Source organism: Polypterus senegalus, chromosome 4 (genome assembly GCF_016835505.1).
Source record: "Polypterus senegalus isolate Bchr_013 chromosome 4, ASM1683550v1, whole genome shotgun sequence".
NCBI lineage: Eukaryota > Metazoa > Chordata > Cladistia > Polypteriformes > Polypteridae > Polypterus > Polypterus senegalus.
The window spans coordinates 68,621,897-68,643,501 of NC_053157.1; the positions used below are offsets into that span (position 1 = coordinate 68,621,897).

General features: G+C 35.0%; 1 protein-coding gene across 3 annotated transcripts in view; it reads left to right on the forward strand.

Moving 5' to 3' along the window:
* The window catches only part of ptpn13 (protein tyrosine phosphatase non-receptor type 13), a 344,308-nt gene extending 324,496 nt beyond the window's left edge, over positions 1–19,812 (forward strand). For all 3 annotated transcript variants that reach the window (XM_039750815.1, XM_039750816.1, XM_039750817.1), the window contains 7 exons: positions 1,097–1,200; positions 1,327–1,475; positions 5,400–5,490; positions 5,723–6,060; positions 8,629–8,844; positions 10,877–10,939; positions 19,247–19,812. In XM_039750815.1, coding sequence (XP_039606749.1) covers positions 1,097–1,200; positions 1,327–1,475; positions 5,400–5,490; positions 5,723–6,060; positions 8,629–8,844; positions 10,877–10,939; positions 19,247–19,324 — 1,039 coding nt within the window. In that variant the 3' untranslated portion in view covers positions 19,325–19,812. The remainder of the gene's footprint in view (positions 1–1,096; positions 1,201–1,326; positions 1,476–5,399; positions 5,491–5,722; positions 6,061–8,628; positions 8,845–10,876; positions 10,940–19,246) is intronic.
* Positions 19,813–21,605: the final 1,793 nt, after the last annotated feature.

The following is a 21,605-nucleotide window of genomic DNA, read 5'->3' on the forward strand; positions in this document are numbered from 1 at the left end:
CATCCCCCACCTGAAACACTTTGTCTTTTTAGTTAACCGTTTCATCTGTCTCTTCATGCTGTTTTCTATGACCAATACTATATTTCTTCCTTAACATACACTGCACACAAAAACACTTCATGCACAAACTAAGTTATCCTTAAATAATTATATTATTCACTTGCAGTCACAGCTATTAACATTAAGTAGACTTTTTTCAGACCATTTTGATTTTATTTTTTGTCATATTAGCTGCTGTTCCAAATAAAATTAAAGTTAATATTTTCATCTATTAATCTGACATAGTAGGCAAAGCAATCCTCGTTCAAAGATATCTTATAAACTTTAAAAGTTTCAGCACATGTAGAGCAGTAAATATGCGTCTTTGTTGAAATCCATCTACACTCTGATTTATTGCTTTTTGAATGTAGAGAAAAGCCAAGCAAAATGACACCTTTTATTGGCTAACTAAAAAGGTTACAATATGCAAGCTTTCGAGGCAACTCAGGCCCCTTCTTCAGGCAAGATTTTGAATTAACATTAGTACATGTTCAGTGTACCTAATGTAATTATGAATTTCTTATGTCATTTGTTTTAAGACCTGTAATTTTATCTGAGGACTGTTTCACTAGTAAGTGGTAGATGCTTGTCAGTTGATTTATATTATTAGTACAAACTCAGGTTTTGAGGTTTTATGTCACTACATCCTAATATACTATCATTTAAATTCAATCATAGTTTTGGTTCTAAATTGACTATTTTTTGGCAAAGAAAGGAGACTTGCATGGAACACCCTGTTTTCAGTTATGTGTTTTTTTTACTACCTTTACCTCAATAAGGACCAGTCAACCACTACCTGACATAAAAATGTTAAATTGTAAAGCCTGTAATTGATAGTTTTTGTTTTGTTTGTTTGTTTGTTTTTAATCTTGGTCACTGTCATATTTCTGTATTTACTTTGCATGATATGCAGACATCCTGCATATGTTATATTGCATTTCAGAGGAAATGTTTTGTCACTTTTTTTTTCTTCCAAGAAGTAAAAGTGTAAAATTGATGTGCTTCATTTGAAGTGTACTCATCACTCATGTTTATTTCTTTACATTCTGCTTTGAAGGAGTTATCAACAGATGCCCACAGGAAACACAGAAGAAGATGAAATTACTTGGGGGAGTGATGAATTGCCAATTGAATCTTTTCAAAACAAGGGTTTGGATGAAGGTAAGTCAATGAATTAATTCAGCACCATCCATCAACCCTGTTTACACTATTTACTAATTGTACTGTTGTACTAAATGACACGAGCAAAGGACAAGATGGTTACTGACTTGCCCTGTGCTTTGACAGATGACCTCATAATTAGCCCTGATGAGCTTGTTTCACTGCCTCTTGTCAAAGTCATTCCTGATGGCCAGTTTACAGGAGCTAACTTGAAGTCTGTTATTCGGATGTTAAGGGGCTTGTTGGAGCAGAATGTCCCCTTAGAAGAGTTTGAGGTAGGCTTGACATTTCTTACATTGATTCTGACTTTGTCTTGTTTAGACTTGCTCTACAAAACTTCAGTATGTTCAAGACTGCTTTACAGTTCCCATAACCAAATGACGTTGAAGTTATTACATTTATATTTTATAGGTACCATTTAGAGTATAAGATTTACAGCAATTATAAAATGTACACACGCTGCCTGTCATACCTAAAATGGAATTACAAGCTTTGTGGATTTTATAGCTTTTTGAGGTCTGATGAAATTGGGAATATTTGACAATTAATGAGTCACAAACATAAGATCACTAGTAGAAAACAATGGAATGTGTATTCAGGATTGAAAATGGGTCATGTGGTTGATGTATGGACATTGGATAAAATATTGAACATCTTCACAGTTAGGTTATGTCCACACTACCATGTTTTTAATTTAAAAGTGGAGTTTTGAAGACAAAAGCATCCCTGTCCATACTGAAATGCCTGAAGGCACATATGCTGTAAACCTTTGCCTACATTGGGCATGTAAAAGTCTTCAAAACTGGTGACAGTTGTCAGATAGATAGATAGATACTTTATTAATCCCAAGGGGAAATTCACATAATCCAGCAGCAGTATACTGATACAAAGAAACAATATTAAATTAAATAGTAAAAAAAGTTAAAATAAAATGAATGTTAGCATTTACTCCCCCGGGTGGAATTGAAGAGTCGCATAGTGTGGGGGAGGAACGATCTCCTCAGTCTGTCAGTGGAGCAGGACGGTGACAAAAGTCTGTCACTGAAGCTAATCCTCTGTCTGGAGATGACACTGTTCAGTGGATGCAGTGGATTATTCATGATTGACAGGAGTTTGCTTAGTGCCCGTCACTCTGCCACAGATGTTAAACTGTCCAACTTTCATCCTACAATAGAGCCTGCCTTCTTAACAAGTTTGTCCAGGCGTGAGGCGTCTTTCATCTTTATGCTGCCACCCCAGCACACCACCGCGTAGAAGAGGGCACTCGCCACAACCTTCTGGTAGAACATCTGCAGCATCTTACTGCAGATGTTGAAGGATGCCAACCTTCTAGGAAAGTATAGTCTGCTCTGACCTTTCTTACATAGAGCATCAGTATTGGCAGTCCAGTCCAATTTGTCATCCAGCTGCACTCCCAGATATTTAAAGGTCTGCACCCTCTGCACACAGTAAAAACAAACCAAATGTTAAAGCAACATTTAGAGCTAAACACTTTTTTTTTTTTAATGTTCCTTCGTGAGATGATTGATTACAAACAGTCCACAGCAATTGGAGCACATCTTGTACCAAACAACATTCATAAAATTAGCTCAGTCCAGGAAATAAATAAATGTGTGCCATCTATATCTTTACTTTATTACATTGTGCTTTTTCCACATTTTGTTATGTTACAGCCTTATTCCAAAATGGATTAAATTCATTTTTATCCTCAGAATTCTACACACAACACCCCATAATGACAATGTGAAAAAAGTTTATTTGAGGTTTTTGCATATTTATTAAAAATAAAAAAACGGAGAAATCACATGTACATAAGTATTCACAGCCTTTGCTCAATACTTTGTCGATGCACCTTTGGCAGCAATTACAACCTCAAGTCTTTTTGAATATGATGCCACAAGCTTGGCACACCTATCCTTGGCCAGTTTCGCCCATTCCTCTTTGCAGCACCTCTCAAGCTCCATCAGGTTGGATGGGAAGTGTCGGTGCACAGCCATTTTAAGATCTCTCCAGAGATGTTCAATCGGATTCAAGTCTGGGCTCTGGCTGGGCCACTCAAGGACATTCACAGAGTTGTCCTAAAGCCACTCCTTTGATATCTTGGCTGTGTGCTTAGGGTCGTTGTCCTGCTGAAAGATGAACCGTCACAGTCTGAGGTCAAGAGCGCTCTGGAGCAGGTTTTCATCAAGGATGTCTCTGTACATTGCTGCAGTCATATTTCCCTTTATCCTGACTAGTCTCCCAGTTCCTGCCACTGAAAAACATCCCCACAGCATGATGCTGCCACCACTATGCTTCACTGTAGGGATGGTATTGGCCTGGTGATGAGCAGTGCCTGGTTTCCTCCAAACGTGACGCCTGGCATTCACACCAAAGAGTTCAATCTTTGTCTCACAAGACCAGAGAATTTTGTTTCTCATGGTCCGAGAGTCCTTCAGGTGCCTTTTGGCAAACTCCAGGCAGGCTGCCATGTGCCTTTTACTAAGGAGTAGCTTCCGTCTGGCCACTCTACCATACAGGCCTGATTGGTGGATTGCTGCAGAGATGGTTGTCCTTCTGGAAGGTTCTCCTCTCTCCACAGAGGACCTCTAGAGCTCTGACACAGTGACCATTGGTCACCTCCCTGACTAAGGCTCTTCTCCCCCGATCGCTCAGTTTAGATGGCCGGCCAGCTCTAGGAAGAGTCCTGGTGGTTTCAAACTTCTTCCACTTACGGATGATGGAGGCCACTGGGCTCATTGGGACCTTCAAAGCAGCAGACATTTTTCTGTAACCTTCCCCAGATTTGTGCCTCGAGACAATCCTGTCTTGGAGGTCTACAGACAATTCCTTTGACTTCATGCTTGGTTTGTGCTCTGACATGAACTGTCAACTGTGGGATCTTATATAGAGAGGTGTGTGCCTTTCCAAATCATGTCCAATCAACTGAATTTACCACAGGTGGACTCCAGTTAAGCTGCAGAAACATCTCAAGGATGATCAGGGGAAACAGGATGCACCTGAGTTCAATTTTGAGCTTCATGGGAAAGGCTGTGAATACTTATGTGCACATGCTTTCTCAATTTTTTTATTTTTAATAAATTCGCAAAAACCTTAAGTAATCTTTTTTCAGGTTGTCATTAATGGGTGTTGTGGGTAGAATTCTGAGGAAAAAAATGAATTTAATACATTTTGGAATAAGGCTGTAACATAACAAAATGTGGAAAAAGTGATGCGCTGTGAATACTTTCCGGATGCACTGTAAACAAGTCAATTTACCTAAACCTTCTGTCAAACTCTTTGTTGTTTTTGGTTAAAAAAACCCTGCCAGTTAGGGTTTTGCTGTATGCCTTTACTGAAAAAGCACAGAAAACCACAAATCATAAAATGGTACAGTTACTAACATTTCAGGTTTTTCAATACAGTAAACATCAGCTTTCGTCTCAATCCCACACCCTCACAACCCCCACTCAACACTCACCATTGTGATGGTGTTGAAATCTCCATTTCATAGACTTAACTAAATGAAACTACAAGCTTTGACAAAATTTGAAGTTTACAGAGACACTAAATCACTTCAAGAAAATATGGAGTTCATGGGGGATCCCCGCAAACCAAGTATTTTGACATGATCTGTACTTCACAGGCGACCGAGCCTTCAATACATTTGGGATTGCACGGCTATTAAGAGGGATAGTGTGGCACAATGGCGTGGAGGACCAGGGAGGCGAGCAATTGTGTGGTGCACCGGGGGGGCTGAAGTACAACTGGGGTTTTTGGAGTCGTCCTTTCTATACTTAAGTTTTGGTACCAGTACTGAGGTCTGAAAGCCAGTATTAACAACAATGTCAAACTTTTAGTATCAGTCCAACACTACTGCAGTTGATCCTGCCATAATACTATTTATTTTGTGAGCAAGTGAATGAGTTTAGTTAATACTGTATGTAAGAAGAGGAAGAGAATACATTTATTGTAAAATAAAATGGTAATAACCCAAATGAGAATTAAAGAATGCATGCTTGTTTCTAATTATCGTCTGTTGTATATGGTGTAAAATGTTCATAAAAATGATAGAGCAGCTACTGTATTTCACAAAATTCTTTACAAATAGATTTCTCTACTTATAGATGTTTATTGGTGTGTGGTAGGTTGAAAGCAGTATATTACAGGAGTATTTCCATAATCTAAATGATGTTTTTTGTATTCCATTTTTTTTTTAGAATCTGCAGAATTTGCAACCATTAGATGACTGCCTAATAGGACAGACCAAAGAAAACAAGAAGAAGAACAGATACAAGAACATTCTCCCTTGTAAGTTGTTTTAATAAAAGATTTTGTTAACATTTGGTTAGATGACAATTCAGTTTTAATGTAATAGTCTTAATTTAGCAGTGTTTAAAATGTAATACATTTTGTGAGCATGTAGTACTTGTGTACTAAAATTTGACATCTCTGTTGTATGTAGTTGGAACCAAACCCCAACTACATCTCAAAATATAATGTGCTGATAAACATTTTTTCTTTTTTTTTTTTAATTTCGCAGTTGATGCTACTAGAGTTCATTTAGGAGAAAACGGAGGCTACATCAATGCCAGTTTTATTAAAATGTCAGTGAAAGATGAAGAGTTTTTATATATTGCGTGCCAAGGACCTCTTCCTAACACATTAGCTGATTTTTGGCAAATGGTTTGGGAACAAAAGTCTAATGTCATTGCAATGATGACTCAAGAAGTGGAAAGTGGAAAAGTTAAATGTCAGCGCTACTGGCCTGACACCTGTAGGACTGCAGCAATGGTGGATGACCGATTACAGATTATGTTGTTAAAGGATCAACATTTGGACAACTTTGTTATTCGGCTTATTGAAGTGAAAAATGTTCAGGTATGTCACTTGTTTCTTGTTTTTACATGCTTGATTCATTGAAGTTTCATCCTGATGTTTTTGCCTTTCCTATTATTGGGGCAATCAAAACTGCATTTTTTTTAAATCCAGAACATCGTCAATTGGGTTTAATTACAAGAGACTTATCCAAATATTTGTTTTAGGATAGAAAAAATAAAAAAGAGAGATCAACACAAAATATTAATGGGTTGAAAATCTGATATTTTGTTTAATGTCACTACTTATTTTACTCTCAATACAATTCTTTTTGAGACAGAATCCAAACTTTTAACATATAAATAGAACTGCTACATAGCATGAGTGTATATGTTTTAGCTGCTTGCTTGCCTTTGGCCAGCGTGTGGATTTTTAAAGAGTGTGGGTTTGTACATTGCCGATTTCATCAATGATGAATTTCCTTGGCAGCAGCACTCCTGAAAACAGAACTTTGGGCATAACTCTGGCTTGTGCATAAATCAATAAATAGAGCACAGCTTAAAAATGAGAAAGAAGGTAGTTCCTTAAAAAAGGAAAGGGTTTTCCAGTAGTGGATCAACTGGTAAACTATTACTGTACTTAGGAGTAAAATGTATTTAAGGCAGTAAGCCAATTTGTGCATTTTTTGCCAGAAGAGGAGGATAATTATGGCTCTCCAGATGAGTTAATTTCAGCAGTACAATTATTTTATCTTTTCCACCATTTTACAAACTTTCCAATAATCTGAGTGATTTACAATAGGCATTTCCAAAATAAAATACTGTTCAGACATAAGTATTAAGTTCGCCAAATATGCAACTGAAATAGTTTATGGTGAATTTGAATCTCGCCTTCAGGATTCTTGGTGCTGCAAGACATTTTTTGCTGTGTTTTCAACTATTTTTGCTTGTAATGTGGACAATTAATTGAAATCCATTTTTTTTTTTTTTTTTGCTTGATTTCTATCAGTACATTTCTTTAGGTTTTGTTTCCAAGGCTCTGCAAGCATGATATACACAGGCATTATTTTTTGTCAGCACATACAGTTGCAAGTGGGTATTTTCAGAAATGAATATTACTAAAACCAAATATAGAAATATACTAACAGATGCAAACCTTTGTAATGAATTATTGTTGCAACGTCTGGCATCTGAGATTTTATTAGTAGTTTGTGCAGAAGCAAGTAGTTTCATGGTCATGACTAAAACAAAATGTTATAGAAAAATCTGTGTTATTGGTATTTGAGCATTGCTCTTAATAGCTTTGAATAGAACATTTTATAACTAAACTAATTCTTGGAGCAGGTATTTTTATAGTTAATGTTTGTCCTTGCATGAGATCTTCAGTACACCTTTTTTTTATATAGTCCACTCTATGAGTACTTATTGACAATTTGACCCACAATAAAAGTTTGTTTACCCTGATCATGTTCCACAATATGTTTCATATTGCCTAAACCACAAACACATTAGTTTATACTAATACTTCTCTTTTAATATTATTACTTATTAGTATTTTATAATGATATTATTATTACTTTTATAAGCATTTTATACTGCAAAGTATCTTTGCCATAGTTAATGCTAATAGCTAATGCCATAATCCCAAAACACTCTTATAAGGACCTATCACTAATAAATTAATGCAATTGGTTTATTTAACATTTTTAGTTTAACATTTTTTTTGTAATGCTATCTGTTCGTAATTTTAATGTTGATTTTAATAGTGGCATCATCTCTCCTTCATCAGTGGCAAGTAACTTATGTGTCAGCTTATCTTTTAATTTGTCATTTGAGACACACAGTATGTTAGAATTCTTTCAGCTGAGGATCATCTTGCAGACTAGACTTTCTGCCACTGATAAATACTTATTTGTGCTTTTGTCACCACTCATCTTCATTATTCTAATGTTCTGCTCTTTGGTGCTTCAAACAAAGTACTAACCCATTTATACCATGTACAGAATATCGTAACACACCCTAAACTATGGGAGCATAAAATTGCTTCGTGCATATCTTTGTGCTGGTTGCCTGTTAAATTTTCTTTTCTTCTGGTAAGCCTTTTCAACCAAACTTTAGTCAAAGTATATATTTCTTCATGATAATGGTTCTGTCTATATGTCTTGTAAGTAACATTATTAGGCATTCTGTTTCAGTTCATGGTCATCTATTGATGAAGAATATGTTGTGCCCTACACTAAACACATGGTGACCAAAAATGTAGTACTGTAGCTGCCCAAGTTTTAATGATTGTATTTTGCTGTGATTTTGATTGCTTTGACTTGTTTTTTTTCTATACTTTTGTTTATAACTTATTTATGTATGGTGTACTTGCATGTGTATATATTGTATTGCTATATATGTCAAGACTGCATAACTGTTACCTATAAAACGTAATACATTTATTCATAGGATATACTGTAGTAATTATGAAAATGTTACTCAGCTTTAGTTAAGATTAATATTTTCAATCATATGATGTGTTAGTAGTAGAGATTTTGAAGTTACACTTAAAAATGAAAGTAGTAGTGAATAATAACCTTTAATGTCTACTAAAAGAAGAAAACCTCATTTGTATAATTTTTCATTTCAGACAGGTGAAACTCAACATGTAACCCATCTGAACTTCACTGGTTGGCCAGACCACGGTACTCCCACACAACCAGAACAGTTACTCACTTTCATTTCTTACATGAGACATATTCACAAATCAGGACCAATTATTACTCACTGCAGTGCTGGTATTGGTCGATCTGGAACCCTCATTTGCATAGATGTGGTCCTAGCATTAATCAGCAAAGATGGTGATGTAAGTATTTAGCTAACTTTAATGTTTAGAATTTATTAGTGGTAAAATATTTCAATAAACATTATTTTTTAAAAGTCTGCACCTTTAGATGATATGTTGCAGACTGCAAAAGATAACAAAAAAAAGAGGTCAGTCCTTCACGTTCCTAGCCTTTTTAACATGATAAGCCATATAAAATAAAACTCAACAAATGGAGTTATTAAGAAGGCTGTTTTTCATCTACTCAGGTTCTCATTCAGATGCTATTTACAAGCAAATGGCAATTTAAATAAATTTTTCAAGAAATACTCTGTCCAATTTTTTTAACGTGCTACTTGCTCTATGTGTTTTTAGTGATAACCAAGTAAAAATTTTCATCATGTTTTAATGGATAATATAATTACGAAAAATTAATAATAGAAGAGGTCTCTACGGTGTCCAATGCAGTGCAATGGCAAACGATATCAAAAACATCTATTTGGGAACAAAAAGTCTCACGTTATTTGTGTTGCATAATCTGCATGTCAGTTATCCAGTCATATGCTCACAATGTGCAGAACACAATACATTTCTTACTAAAATATTGTTAAATAAATACTTCTTGAAAAATCAGTATAGGGTGTAAACAGATAAAGCATTCATATAGGATTGAGCTTTTCACTTGAAGACTAATGAGGGGAAGGGGAGCATGTTCAAAAATATCCAAGCATATGTCTGGATACCTGACGTGTGGATTATGCATCAGGAGTAACGCAAGACTTTTCTTTGCCATCTTACTGCATTAGTCACTACAGAAGCATATTCTATCATAAACATCTTTATCTCTATTCTCCATAAAGACATGAGGATTTTGTCACTACAAAACACATGGGGTAATTAACAGGTAAAAGAATTATAATTTGTGGTTTGAGTAATACTTTAGTACAACAGTTTTATCTTAATGAATAACTTCCACATAATTCAGTATTCTATGTTGCAGGTACAGAATAAGCATTTAATTATAGTAGAAAAAATTTCATTCAAGTTAGCTATTTTTTAAATACTGAAAACTATGTGAAAGCAGTTGAAAACCTTATAATTATGTTAATATATAATTATAGATCCTGTAATATCTGAAGTATCAGCTTCCTGATCAGATTTAATGTCTAAAACTGTGGCCAACATCTGGCCATTATTTGTTATGTAGTATTTATTGGGTAGCAACAATAAAAAAGCCACCTTACTTATAATAAGTAATATGCGGTATGTATGTAAATTCACATAAAAATAAATGATGATCATTACTTAGTAAAGACAACAATAAAACTAAAATTGTGATTGTGTCAAGACGTTAAGGACAGGAAGAAATTCAAACTTTTAAAATAAAAAGATATCTGGAACTTTTAATAGAAATTAATTTATATGTCAGCTTTGGAAAAAACGCTACATTAAACTAACCCAAAAACGAAAAGGTTCAGATCACTAAATTAAATATTTGTAGTGTGAAATATATCCATGATTGTTGCATTGCTCTGCAACTCTGACATTTTTCAAAGAGTTTATGCTTTCTGTTTATGCTCCGTTTATTGTAATATGTGGTAATGTGATAATTATACAAGAAGAGAGGGAACAGCTAAACAAAACTGATGAACTTAAAGTAAATCATTTAATACTGGCATTCTTGTCTTTAATGTTTTCTGAATATATTTTCACATACATTATGTGAAGTACAACTGTGACTACATTAGTCTGTTTGTGACTGGTCATGGTGGCATGGTGAATAGTTATGCTTTTCACAGATTCAACATACTTGATTAGAGTCCTGCATTATAGATGCACATGTTAAATTTGTAAACTCACCCCATATTGCTTTGGGTGTGCCCATCGGATGGGCTCATAGGTTATTTTATGTCTTGTTCCTCATGCTACAGGGGCAGGCTCCAGCTTCCAGTAACCCTGAGTTGAATTAAGTACCCCTGAAGATGTGTTATGTTATTATTATGTTACTATTTTGATTTATTTACATATACACTGTGATTACAAGTTTGGCTTACATTTCTTTTTATCTCTTAAGTTTGACATTTCTGATGTAGTACGCACCATGAGACTTCAGCGGCATGGAATGATTCAAACAGAGGTAAGTGGAAAAAATGTAAAAAAGGGCTTTACCTGCATGATATTTGCGTTAACTGGTTTTATTTTCAGAGGTTCTTTGAAGACTTAATTAGACATTGCTTAGACACTAATATTGGTGTTCAACCATAACTCTGACTAAGGACATCTTCACGCGCAAACTTGCAGATATGATAACAAATCTATGAATTTTGTCAGCAATCCATGTTCTACTGACTTAAGTAATAAAAAGTTAATTAGGTCAAGTCATAGACTTTGATTATCCCAGGGGGAAGTTTGCTTACAACAGGGGAGCACAAAACATAAGGCATTGTTACAAAAATACAATAAAAATAAAGTAACATATGACAACCATTGTTAAAATCAGTACACACACTCGTAAGACTTCTACAAACAATTATAAGAATAAAGAACATTACACAATAAGAACTCTGCAGGATCCCTACAGCTAATGCTTATTGCTCTGGAGACAAAATAATTTTAAAATTTGTTCATGTGTACCTTTGAAAACCTAAATCTGCAGTCTGATAGCAGCTGATAACAGATGATGGCTATTGTCTGTTAAAATAGAGTTAGCCTTCTTTTCATCTTGTTTTTGAAAGAACACAGTGAAAGAGTTAATGCAAACCAATAATTTTACTGATAATTTTGACAATTTTATTCAAACATGTTTTGCTGTTTATACCAAGATTCCAAAACCAACATATAAAAGCAAATGTAACAACAGATTCAATAAAGGGCTTATAAATAGAAGAATAGTGACGTCTATCATAAAATAACCCGGTTTTAGAAACAACTGTTTTTACCTCTTACAATACAGATCTGTTCCATATTATAATCAAATGTCAGTCTGTTATCCATGAATTTCGTCAAATATTTATATTGATCGACTAAATACATAGACTGCCCTTTCATTTCTGTAAACGCTTGAGAACATCCTTGGTCTTAGATATTTATCTGTAAAAAGAAACAATCACACAATTAAAGAAACTTATCAACAGCAGGTCCATGACTGCTTTCCAAAATATAATGAGCCCTTGTATTATATATTAGAGCTTTGCAAGAATTGTCACTGAGTAATAAACATCTGACAATACACTTGATTATGGTTGCTTTTCTAAGGATGTAACAGTATGACCACTGTAGGCTGTGTTTGTATGTATGTTTATTTCTTCCTTACTGACACAGCCATACAGTAAGGTATTCTTTAAGTTTTCCATTTATTTTTTGTGTTACTGCCAAACTCTTATGAATATTACAACACTGTTCTCTGCTACGATTTTTGTGTCAGTTTATTGTGCTTTTGTATTACTCCAGCTTGTTCTGACCACATCCTTTTACGTAATGATTATTTTAGATATAGAAGGTGTAGTTATTATAGTTATAGAATGTAACTTTACTGTTTACTAAGTTATAATGCTTGTGATCATCTTAGGTAGTTGATAAAACTTTGTATAGTTTTTCATTCATGTACACCTACTGTGTATCAGTTAAGTGCAATTTGGAATCACTGTGTGCAGACAGTTCTCTTTAGGAAGATGTGGTTAAGTGTGCCTTTATAGGCAATTGCAGAGTCATCAAAGGCTTATTTTTAACATACTGTTCCAAAGTCTGCAAGTAGCAAGATGAACAGACATATCAAAAACTTAATGCTAAGAGAGACAAAGGGGATGTGATATGAAATTAGTTAAAAGCTGGTTTTGAAACCTTAACAAACAAGAAAACTAAAATTAAGCCAAAAATGTGTGTTTAATTAGTAATCATTTTCTGTGGCCCTCCAGGAGTTGAGTTTGACACCCCTGCTGTACAATTTCTATGCTACTGGAATGCATGTTTAGGAATGTTGATTACATGATCAGTCAGAATTGTATTGCAGCCCCATAGTATGATTTGTCTTGGATCTAATGTATCGCTTTATACAGTTGTGTAATATTTTTGTTGGCTTTGGAATGATTTTATAGGTTGTTTTTTTGTCAGTTTCAATACCTATGCATAGCATTCTGTCTCTCTCAAGTCCACGAGCCCATTGCCCTGGCAATATGCTGGGCATCCCCTACTACTCAAAGCCAACTTTTAGGCATGTACAATAAAAGTGTTTTATTCAACCAAATGCCAGTGTTTATTTATAGGGCATCAACCACAAATGTTCATTATACTAACTGAGAAGGTTATACCTACTGCATTTGCAATTTATACAGTAATTTGAGTTGCTTTACAAAATGAGCTGGCAATTGGGAAAAACACAATGGCCATTACATGCTTTCCATTTAGTAATAAACTTCCAACACTGTAATAACATTATAGCCATCATTGTTAATATCCTAATTTGCAAGAACCCCTAGAATAATTATATTACCCAGAAACTGACCTTTTGGGGATCCAAAACCTTACCGCCATGCCCAGGTTCAACTTTAGACATTTAGACTTTAACCTCCCCTAGACCACTAACACACCCGATAGGTTCATTCAGGGATCCATGTATGTTAAGTAATGCCTTACATCAGTATGTAGTATGTAGTGTATAGTGTCCTATACATCATTATTAGCATGCCCTAAAATAATACAGTAATACTAATATTTAAATAATTTTAAAAAGTCTCACTCTCTTTTTTTTTTCTTCAGAGGTCTGTAAAAATTCTTTAATGTTGGCCCACCATTTTTTTGCCACTTGCAGTTTTTCCCTCCAGGGCAGTTGCAAAGTTGTTTTTGGATTCATAAAATGAAGAGGCTGGATTCAATACTAATGCAAGTTTTTCTTTGATAATGACCTAAAGACTGAACACTTTTCAGACTTATAAAACAGAATTGTTATCTACTCAATCTGTATTGCAATTGAGCTCACTTCTAGGTCAGGAAAAGAGTGATTATTTTCTGTATTTTCAAAAGGGTCCCAGTAAACTTGACAAAATCTTTAATTACAAAGGAGAAATAACAATTTACACTTCTCAAAGATCTTATTCCTAAAATTGAGGCAACAGCAGCAGTGTCTTTAAAAATCATTTTGCCATGTTCAGATAATTGAGAATAAAAACACCATAATTCCATGCCAAATCAAGAGAGTAACAAAACTAGATCTATGTGGCAAAGGACATGTAAAATAGAGTTATAAACTATCAGTTCATCTATTAGCAATGTGGATTAAGATGGAACTCTGCAAAAAGTGGAATTCCAAGACAGCAAGAGTCCTTTATAAAATTTCAGTAACAGAGAAAGTTGTTATTTTCTCACGTCCATTAATAATTGTATATCAGAACCAAACTTTCCTATCTGATGAAAAACTGAAACAGGCAATTTCTTCTGAATTCTGTGCACATTAATTGTGCCACAACATAGTATTGATATAAAGATACTGATCATTCATGATCTATTAATCTATCAATTAATCATTTGCTAAGACTTAATTTGATCTAATTTAACATGCCCTTCCAGTTGTATTTCCTATGTCTTCACCACCCAGAATATCCCCCAATACCAAAAAAGTTTTCATTCTAAATCAACCCAGATAGTAAAATAGGTGGCGGTCAATGTACCCAATCTCCTAACAGATAAGAATTTCCCTTTTCCCATTTAATTTAACCAAAGACGATTTCTCAAATAATGCAATCTATCTATCGCCATGTCTTGAGAAATGTAGCACCAGTTATGTGGATAGATTACAAGGACTTGGTATTTAACACATATACAGAACACCAGCTGTATCTCTAGCCAAAAAGGTACAAACTAGCATCATATGAAAGCTTTTACAAAACTATTAAGAGCTGCAAAATCTGAGTGACATGGATCCCCCAGGTTTGCTGTTATTTCTTAAATGTAGGTGGTAGAAAAAAATAAGGCTAGCGTCCAAATATTTAATTTCAAGTCAAAGAGTATATCACATTTGCTGGATATCACTGCCTTGAGGATGCCAGATTACACAGCCACAAATTACTAGGGATGATGGGTTAAACAATTTCCTCATGACTTCTCGGCACAATTTAAATTTTCTTATTGGGATCATAAACATATCAAAAGGTCAACATGTTTTGCCTGTCAATCAACAAGGTGGACACTGGAGATAGAATTAGGTTGGCACAATGTGAAACTAAACATGCAACATGGAGAAACTTTTAAAACCTGGAGACATTACATTTGATTGTTATGGACAACAGGGTTGTATGTATTCAGGAGTCGACTCTTGCACACCAAGAATTCTGCTTCCTATGATTTTTGCTTTGCAAAGTGCTATGAATGTGTCAGGGATGCCACACTGCACACCTGATGGTCATGGACACATGCCATGATTGTTCACAATTTGGTAAGATTATGTAAATGAAGGCTACAACTGAAAAATTTTGGTAAAGTCTTGTAGTGTGACTGTTCACAGCAAAAGATATAACACTTTTGCATTTCTGTATTTTTTACTGCTGAATAGTTTATCATCCCAGAAAAAGGGTCTTGTGGTAGACAATTATACTAACATCCACTGCAAAATAGGTACTTACCTGGACCAATCTATCACTGTCTGTACTTGCGTACACACTTAACTTACTCACAATAGACGAGTCAGTCAATGTAACCTCCATAGATCTGTGCAATCAAGAAGGAAAATGGAGTTCTCCATAAAAATTCACATACAGTCCGGGACAAGGTACAAAATTCACTCAGAGTGTAATTAGCCCTGAATTCAAACATAGGAACCTGTAGTCCTGAAACATCAACACTTATCCACTCAATAATATATAAAAGCAATAAAACAACACCAACAAACATGAATGGCAAAAACAACTTATTGTTTGATTACATTGAATAGCACTACTTAATGTTACAAATTGTTTTACTTTCAAATTATTGCCTAATAAGATAAAAAAGAGTGTTATCTTTTAGTTGCTTTTCAAGTTTTCCAAGTGCCCAGTCAGCCTTAGAACACAGAACTCAACTTTCAGCCACCAAGGCAATGTGACAGAGCAAGGTCCAAAATAGCTGAAGGACTTTAGACTTTGCCACTGCTTGTGTAACTTTGGTCGGAAACTAAAATGTTTGTAAAGACTAACAGTGCTATGAAATGGTTAACAAATGCATCAGCATTCATACAGAGGACAAATGAAACAAATCATTGCACATCACATATCATCTCACATATGCACACATACTGTAACTTAGCAAGGCGCATTTGTCTGTATGCATTATTTTTACAGTTTTTTTTTCTTTCTTGTATTTAAGGGTTCAAGATGCAACAGTTAGGTTGTCAACTGTTTTGATCCTTTCTTTACACCTTCTTCAGGATATTTTTTCTTTTAGCATTGTTTTAGTTCATGTGCTTTTTTATTACTGATGATGATACATTTTTTATTAATGCAAAACGTTGTATTCTTGAAAAAGCCACTAATCATTGAAACAAAACGCTATAATTCACCCACACCTATTAAACGTAGTAGAGGTAAGCCACATTGAAACAGAATAAAATCTATTATTTTTTTAACAAATGCCAAGTCACTGTTCAGAATATGGTAGAGAGAGAATGACTGAGGATAGTGTTAATAACTTGACTGTTTCATCATCGTAGATATTTATTCAAGTCCATGTTATGATGAGACACAACAGTGTTGTGATTTGTAACAATTTTAATTCAACATTGAATGAATCAGCTTTAAATCATCCATCATAAGATAATCAAATACCTTCACTGGCACTTACTCCTGTAATAATACAGAGACCTGCAGCAATGTCATTGTACCCCAATTCCCCCTGCCCCCTTGCTGTAGACAGTACATGGATTCAGTTATTCCACAGGCCATCCAATTTAATAATGTACAATTAAACATGTATTGATGAAAGCACAGTAAGACAGGAAATACAAAGAAGTTGTGTTCATGGTTCCAGCGCAGCAAGGAGTATCTGCAATTACAGAATCCAGTCATATGCAAAACAAATACATTCTCAGCAAATGATAGCAGAGACATTGATAGAGACTATTAGACTTAGTACAGATGAGGGATGGGACAGCCAGTGATGACAAAAGGGGTCAACATTTAAAAACATGTAAATGTTTGCTTTCTTACCATTACACATTATACAAATATTAGTGACACTTGTGGACCTCTGGTTCTAAAATAAAGTGCTACAAAAGACTACACAGTAAAGTCTCTGCCAGTAGTTTCTAAACGTAAGAAGTTGCCGTTGACTTTAAATTATGAACACATACAGTGGTGTGAAAAACTATTTGCCCCCCTCCTGATTTCTTATTCTTTTGCATGTTTGTCACACAAAATGTTTCTGATCATCAAACACATTTAACCATTAGTCAAATATAACACAAGTAAACATAAAATGGGAAACTGGGCAAAAACGGCCTGCATGGCAGATTTCCAAGACGCAAACCACTGTTAAGCAAAAAGAACATTAGGGCTCGTCTCAATTTTGCTAAGAAACATCTCAATGATTGCCAAGACTTTTGGGAAAATACCTTGTGGACTGATGAGACAAAAGTTGAACTTTTTGGAAGGCAAATGTCCTGTTACATCTGGCGTAAAAGGAACACAGCATTTCAGATAAAGAACATCATACCAACAGTAAAATATGGTGGTCGTAGTGTGATGGTCTGGGGTTGTTTTGCTGCTTCAGGACCTGGAAGGCTTGCTGTGATAGATGGAACCATGAATTCTACTGTCTACCAAAAAATCCTGAAGGAGAATGTCCAGCCATCTGTTCGTCAACTCAAGCTGAAGCGATCTTGGGTGCTGCAACAGGACAGTGACCCAAAACACACCAGCAAATCCACCTCTGAATGGCTGAAGAAAAACAAAATGAAGACTTTGGAGTGGCCTAGTCAAAGTCCTGACCTGAATCCAATTGAGATGCTATGGCATGACCTTAAAAAGGCGGTTCATGCTAGAAAACTCTCAAATAAAGCTGAATTACAATTCTGCAAAGATGAGTGGGCCAAAATTCCTCCAGAACGCTGTAAAAGACTCATTGCAAGTTATCGCAAACGCTTGATTGCAGTTATTGCTGCTAAGGGTGGCCCAACCAGTTATTAGGTTCAGGGGGCAATTACTTTTTCACACAGAGCCATGTAGGTTTGGATTTTTTTCTCCCTAAATAATAAAACCATCATTTAAAAACTGCATTTTGTGTTTACTTGTGTTATATTTGGCTAATGGTTAAATGTGTTTGATGATCAGAAACATTTTGTGTGACAAACATGCAAAAGAATAAGAAATCAGGAAGGGGGCAAATAGTTTTTCACACCACTGTATGCATTGTGTCCTGGGGCCTTATCAATTGATGGGCTTACAGGGACCATGCTTTAATTATAATAAACTTTTCTGCCTACTAGAAGTTTGGCTACCAGGTAGAATACTGGTAAACTGGAGTTGGAGTGTTGTTAAAACATTTGTTAAAATTTCCAATTTCACATGTACTGATTCAATTAAACTATTTTTTTCTTCCAGACTTTTGATCAAAATAGAGCTTCTTCTTAGTTTTGTTAGTCTTTAAACGTTATTCAGTGTTTTTGTAAGCCACATTGTGAACAACATTGCTACTGCCTTTAAACCTGAACATTAACAGGTTAGAGTGCTAAAAAGTAGCCTGATGATTCATGCTGGCAGTGATAAAGTGCCTTGTGTCTGGTATATTATGTATTTTCAGTCAATATAGGAAATACATTAGTCTAATTACAAATAGAGAAGTCAGAGTCGGTGGTCCCAGAAATAGAGGTGTCTGAGTCAGAATTGGAGTCAAAGGTTTTCTCTACCGACTCTACAGCCCTGCCACCAGGTTGTCATTGCTTAAAAATTTTGATTTTCTTGAACTTATCAGGTTATAAGCTTTCAATTATGATCAAGGTTCTATCCCCATTAGTTTGTAATTGCGTGACAGACCGACATATAGGAACCTGGGAAACATGGGGCACTTCGACTAATGCCATATAAGCCTTGCTTGGCATTGAGCTCAAGAGTAGAATGCCCTATTTTTGAAATGCAGAGTTATTATTATTATTTGACAGCAAATATTTCTTCAGTTCTACAGTGTGAGGAAGCTTTTCATTTTATTTCAATCAGTAACAGTAAGAACAACAGCTAGTAAACTGAATTACTCATTGTGCAGATTATTGCTAAAAAGCACACTAGTCAAGTTAATAAATGTCTCGGCACAGTCATGGAAATAATTATGTTAGTTAAACTAGAGCTGGGTTACCTTAGTTAAGCTAAAGCAATATTTTTAGTTGTTTTAACATATATTGGATATTAGTATTATGCTAAAAAAAAGTGAAATAAATAAGTAAATAAATAAAAATCCATTTTAATATTGGGGTTTTGTCTTCCTGCAGGAGCAATATGTATTCTGCTATCAAGTTATTTTATATGTGTTGAGATGCCTTCAGGCAGAAGAGAAGATCTCCGGCTAAATGCTGACAATGTGGACTTTGGCTCAGACCTCCAGGAGAAAACATTGCCATGAAATGAATGTGCAATCAATTGCTGAAAGGTTTATTGTTACGGAGGCTTGCTTTCAGGTTTTTAATGTCCTTAAAGTAACTTTGAACAATCATGTTGTTCAAGAAAAATACAAGGATTTTTATGGAGGGTGACTAGAAAAATGAAAACATATATAGGTTGACGAAAATCTGAGTCTCACTATGGAGGAAGTGAAAGGCGAACGTCTGTTTCTAAATTCAGTGTTGTATTCTTGCAATGAGGTAACAATTGCCTGGACTGATTACAAAACAGTATTTTCTTCTAGTAACCAATAAAAAAAAAAGTTTGTCTTTTTTATTTTTTGTGTACATATTTATTGAAATGTATGTGATTATGTTTAAACTTGTTATTATTGGACAATATTGCATTGTAAATAAATAAATAAATAAATATACTATCAGATTAGTTCAGAAGTGAATGTGTTGGCATTGTCATTAATTACTGTAAAGAATTTATAGTAGAAAATGAAACTGCAATTCTATCATATTTTGTGCAGATTATTTATTTTTCATCAATGTTTGATGAAGACCGTATATTCAGGCGTATTCCATCAAGCTTTTAATCTTCATATGCTAAGGTAGGAAATCTAAAATTAAAACACTTTCAAAGCTATAGGCTAATTGAAATCCTCTTCACTAGGCACATACATACTGTATTGTAGTAGCCATTAGTTTCCCTGTTTCCTTCAATCACATAAATTAAATCTGCTTGAAACTCTTTTTATTTCAGTCCTTTTGTGGGGTTCATTTTACTTAATTTTTACATCCATGCAGAAGTCCTCAGGAAAAAGTACATGCGGCTGGTCTTTAGGTGATGTCACCCTTGTCCCAGTCTTCTTACTGTGTAATCCAACTTTTTTTCCTCTGTCTCTCCATTAATTTTAGGAAAGCCTTTGCCAGGTCGTGTGAAAGCAGGAATCCTGTCCTGTAGGGAACAAGACAGGAACAACCCCTGGACTGCATGACAATCCATTGTGTTTTGAATAACCCCACACACAAGTCCACCTAACCCACATGTCTTCAGACTGTGGGAGGAAACCCATATTGACTCAAGGAGAACATGTAGACTCCACACAGGTTGTACACCCAGGACTTGAAGATCAGCAGCGCTAACCACTGTCCCGCCTGTCTAGTTTTCAATTTATCTTTTTGCCACTATTGACAATAAAAAGAAAACAGTGTTTCTCCCATTGCTGTAACAACAGAATCAACAGAGCACAAGCCATCTTCATTTTTGATTTGAAGACAATGTGACTGCCATCCCACTGACCTCAGACTAATGCCAGGTTTTAAAACCTCTTTCATTGAAGGCAGTTAACTGGTAAAGCACTATCAGTTGGTTTAAGTTATCTATAAAGTTCTAGTCATTCAATGGCATCCACTTAAATTCTGATAGCAAAAAGAAAGATCTTCACATACAGTAGTTCTTAAAATCTAGCAACAGACTGCAAAATTAAGGAAACACTTGCATAAATTGTCATTAGCAAGTGAGCTACCAGTGTTGATTTGCTTAAGAACATGGAGCTGTGCTGTAGGGAGGTAATACCGTTCTTCTATCACATCATTTTATGAACTTCAATGCGATTGTTTAGCTAGAAAGGGCAGGTGCTTTTTAGGTTGTAGGACAGTTTGGAAATTGCTGAGGCCTTTAGAAAAGCATGACAAATTAGTAAGACAGGCGAGTTTAGTTGTGCATTCAATTTCACAATTGCGAAATTCAATTAATATATTTTGGTCAATAGAAGAAATGAAGAATGTATATGTTTGTACTTATATAATTTATTTAATATGTTGTTCTGAGGATGTACTGTATTGTGGGAATATTGTATTATAAATCTTGTATCGCAATACATGTTATAGATATGCATTTATACAGTATATTGTTATGTAAAGTGTGTGTGTGTGTGTTTATATATATATATATATATACTGTATATGCATGTATTGTGAGATACTGTATATGCATGTATTGTGAGTCTCAATGACTGTGTTTCTGATTCTGATATACAGTAGATGTGAGCATCACTGGAGCACCACAAGAAACAGTCCTGTCTTCTTTTCTCTTCACCCTCAGACTGTAAATGTAACATTGGGTCATGCCACTTGCAAAAATTCTTAGATGAGAATAAGTATAGGAGGTAGAGAAGTTTGTTTCTTGGTGGAAAGAGAATTGTCTGCATCTTAACATCAGCAAAATCAAGGAACTTGCTAA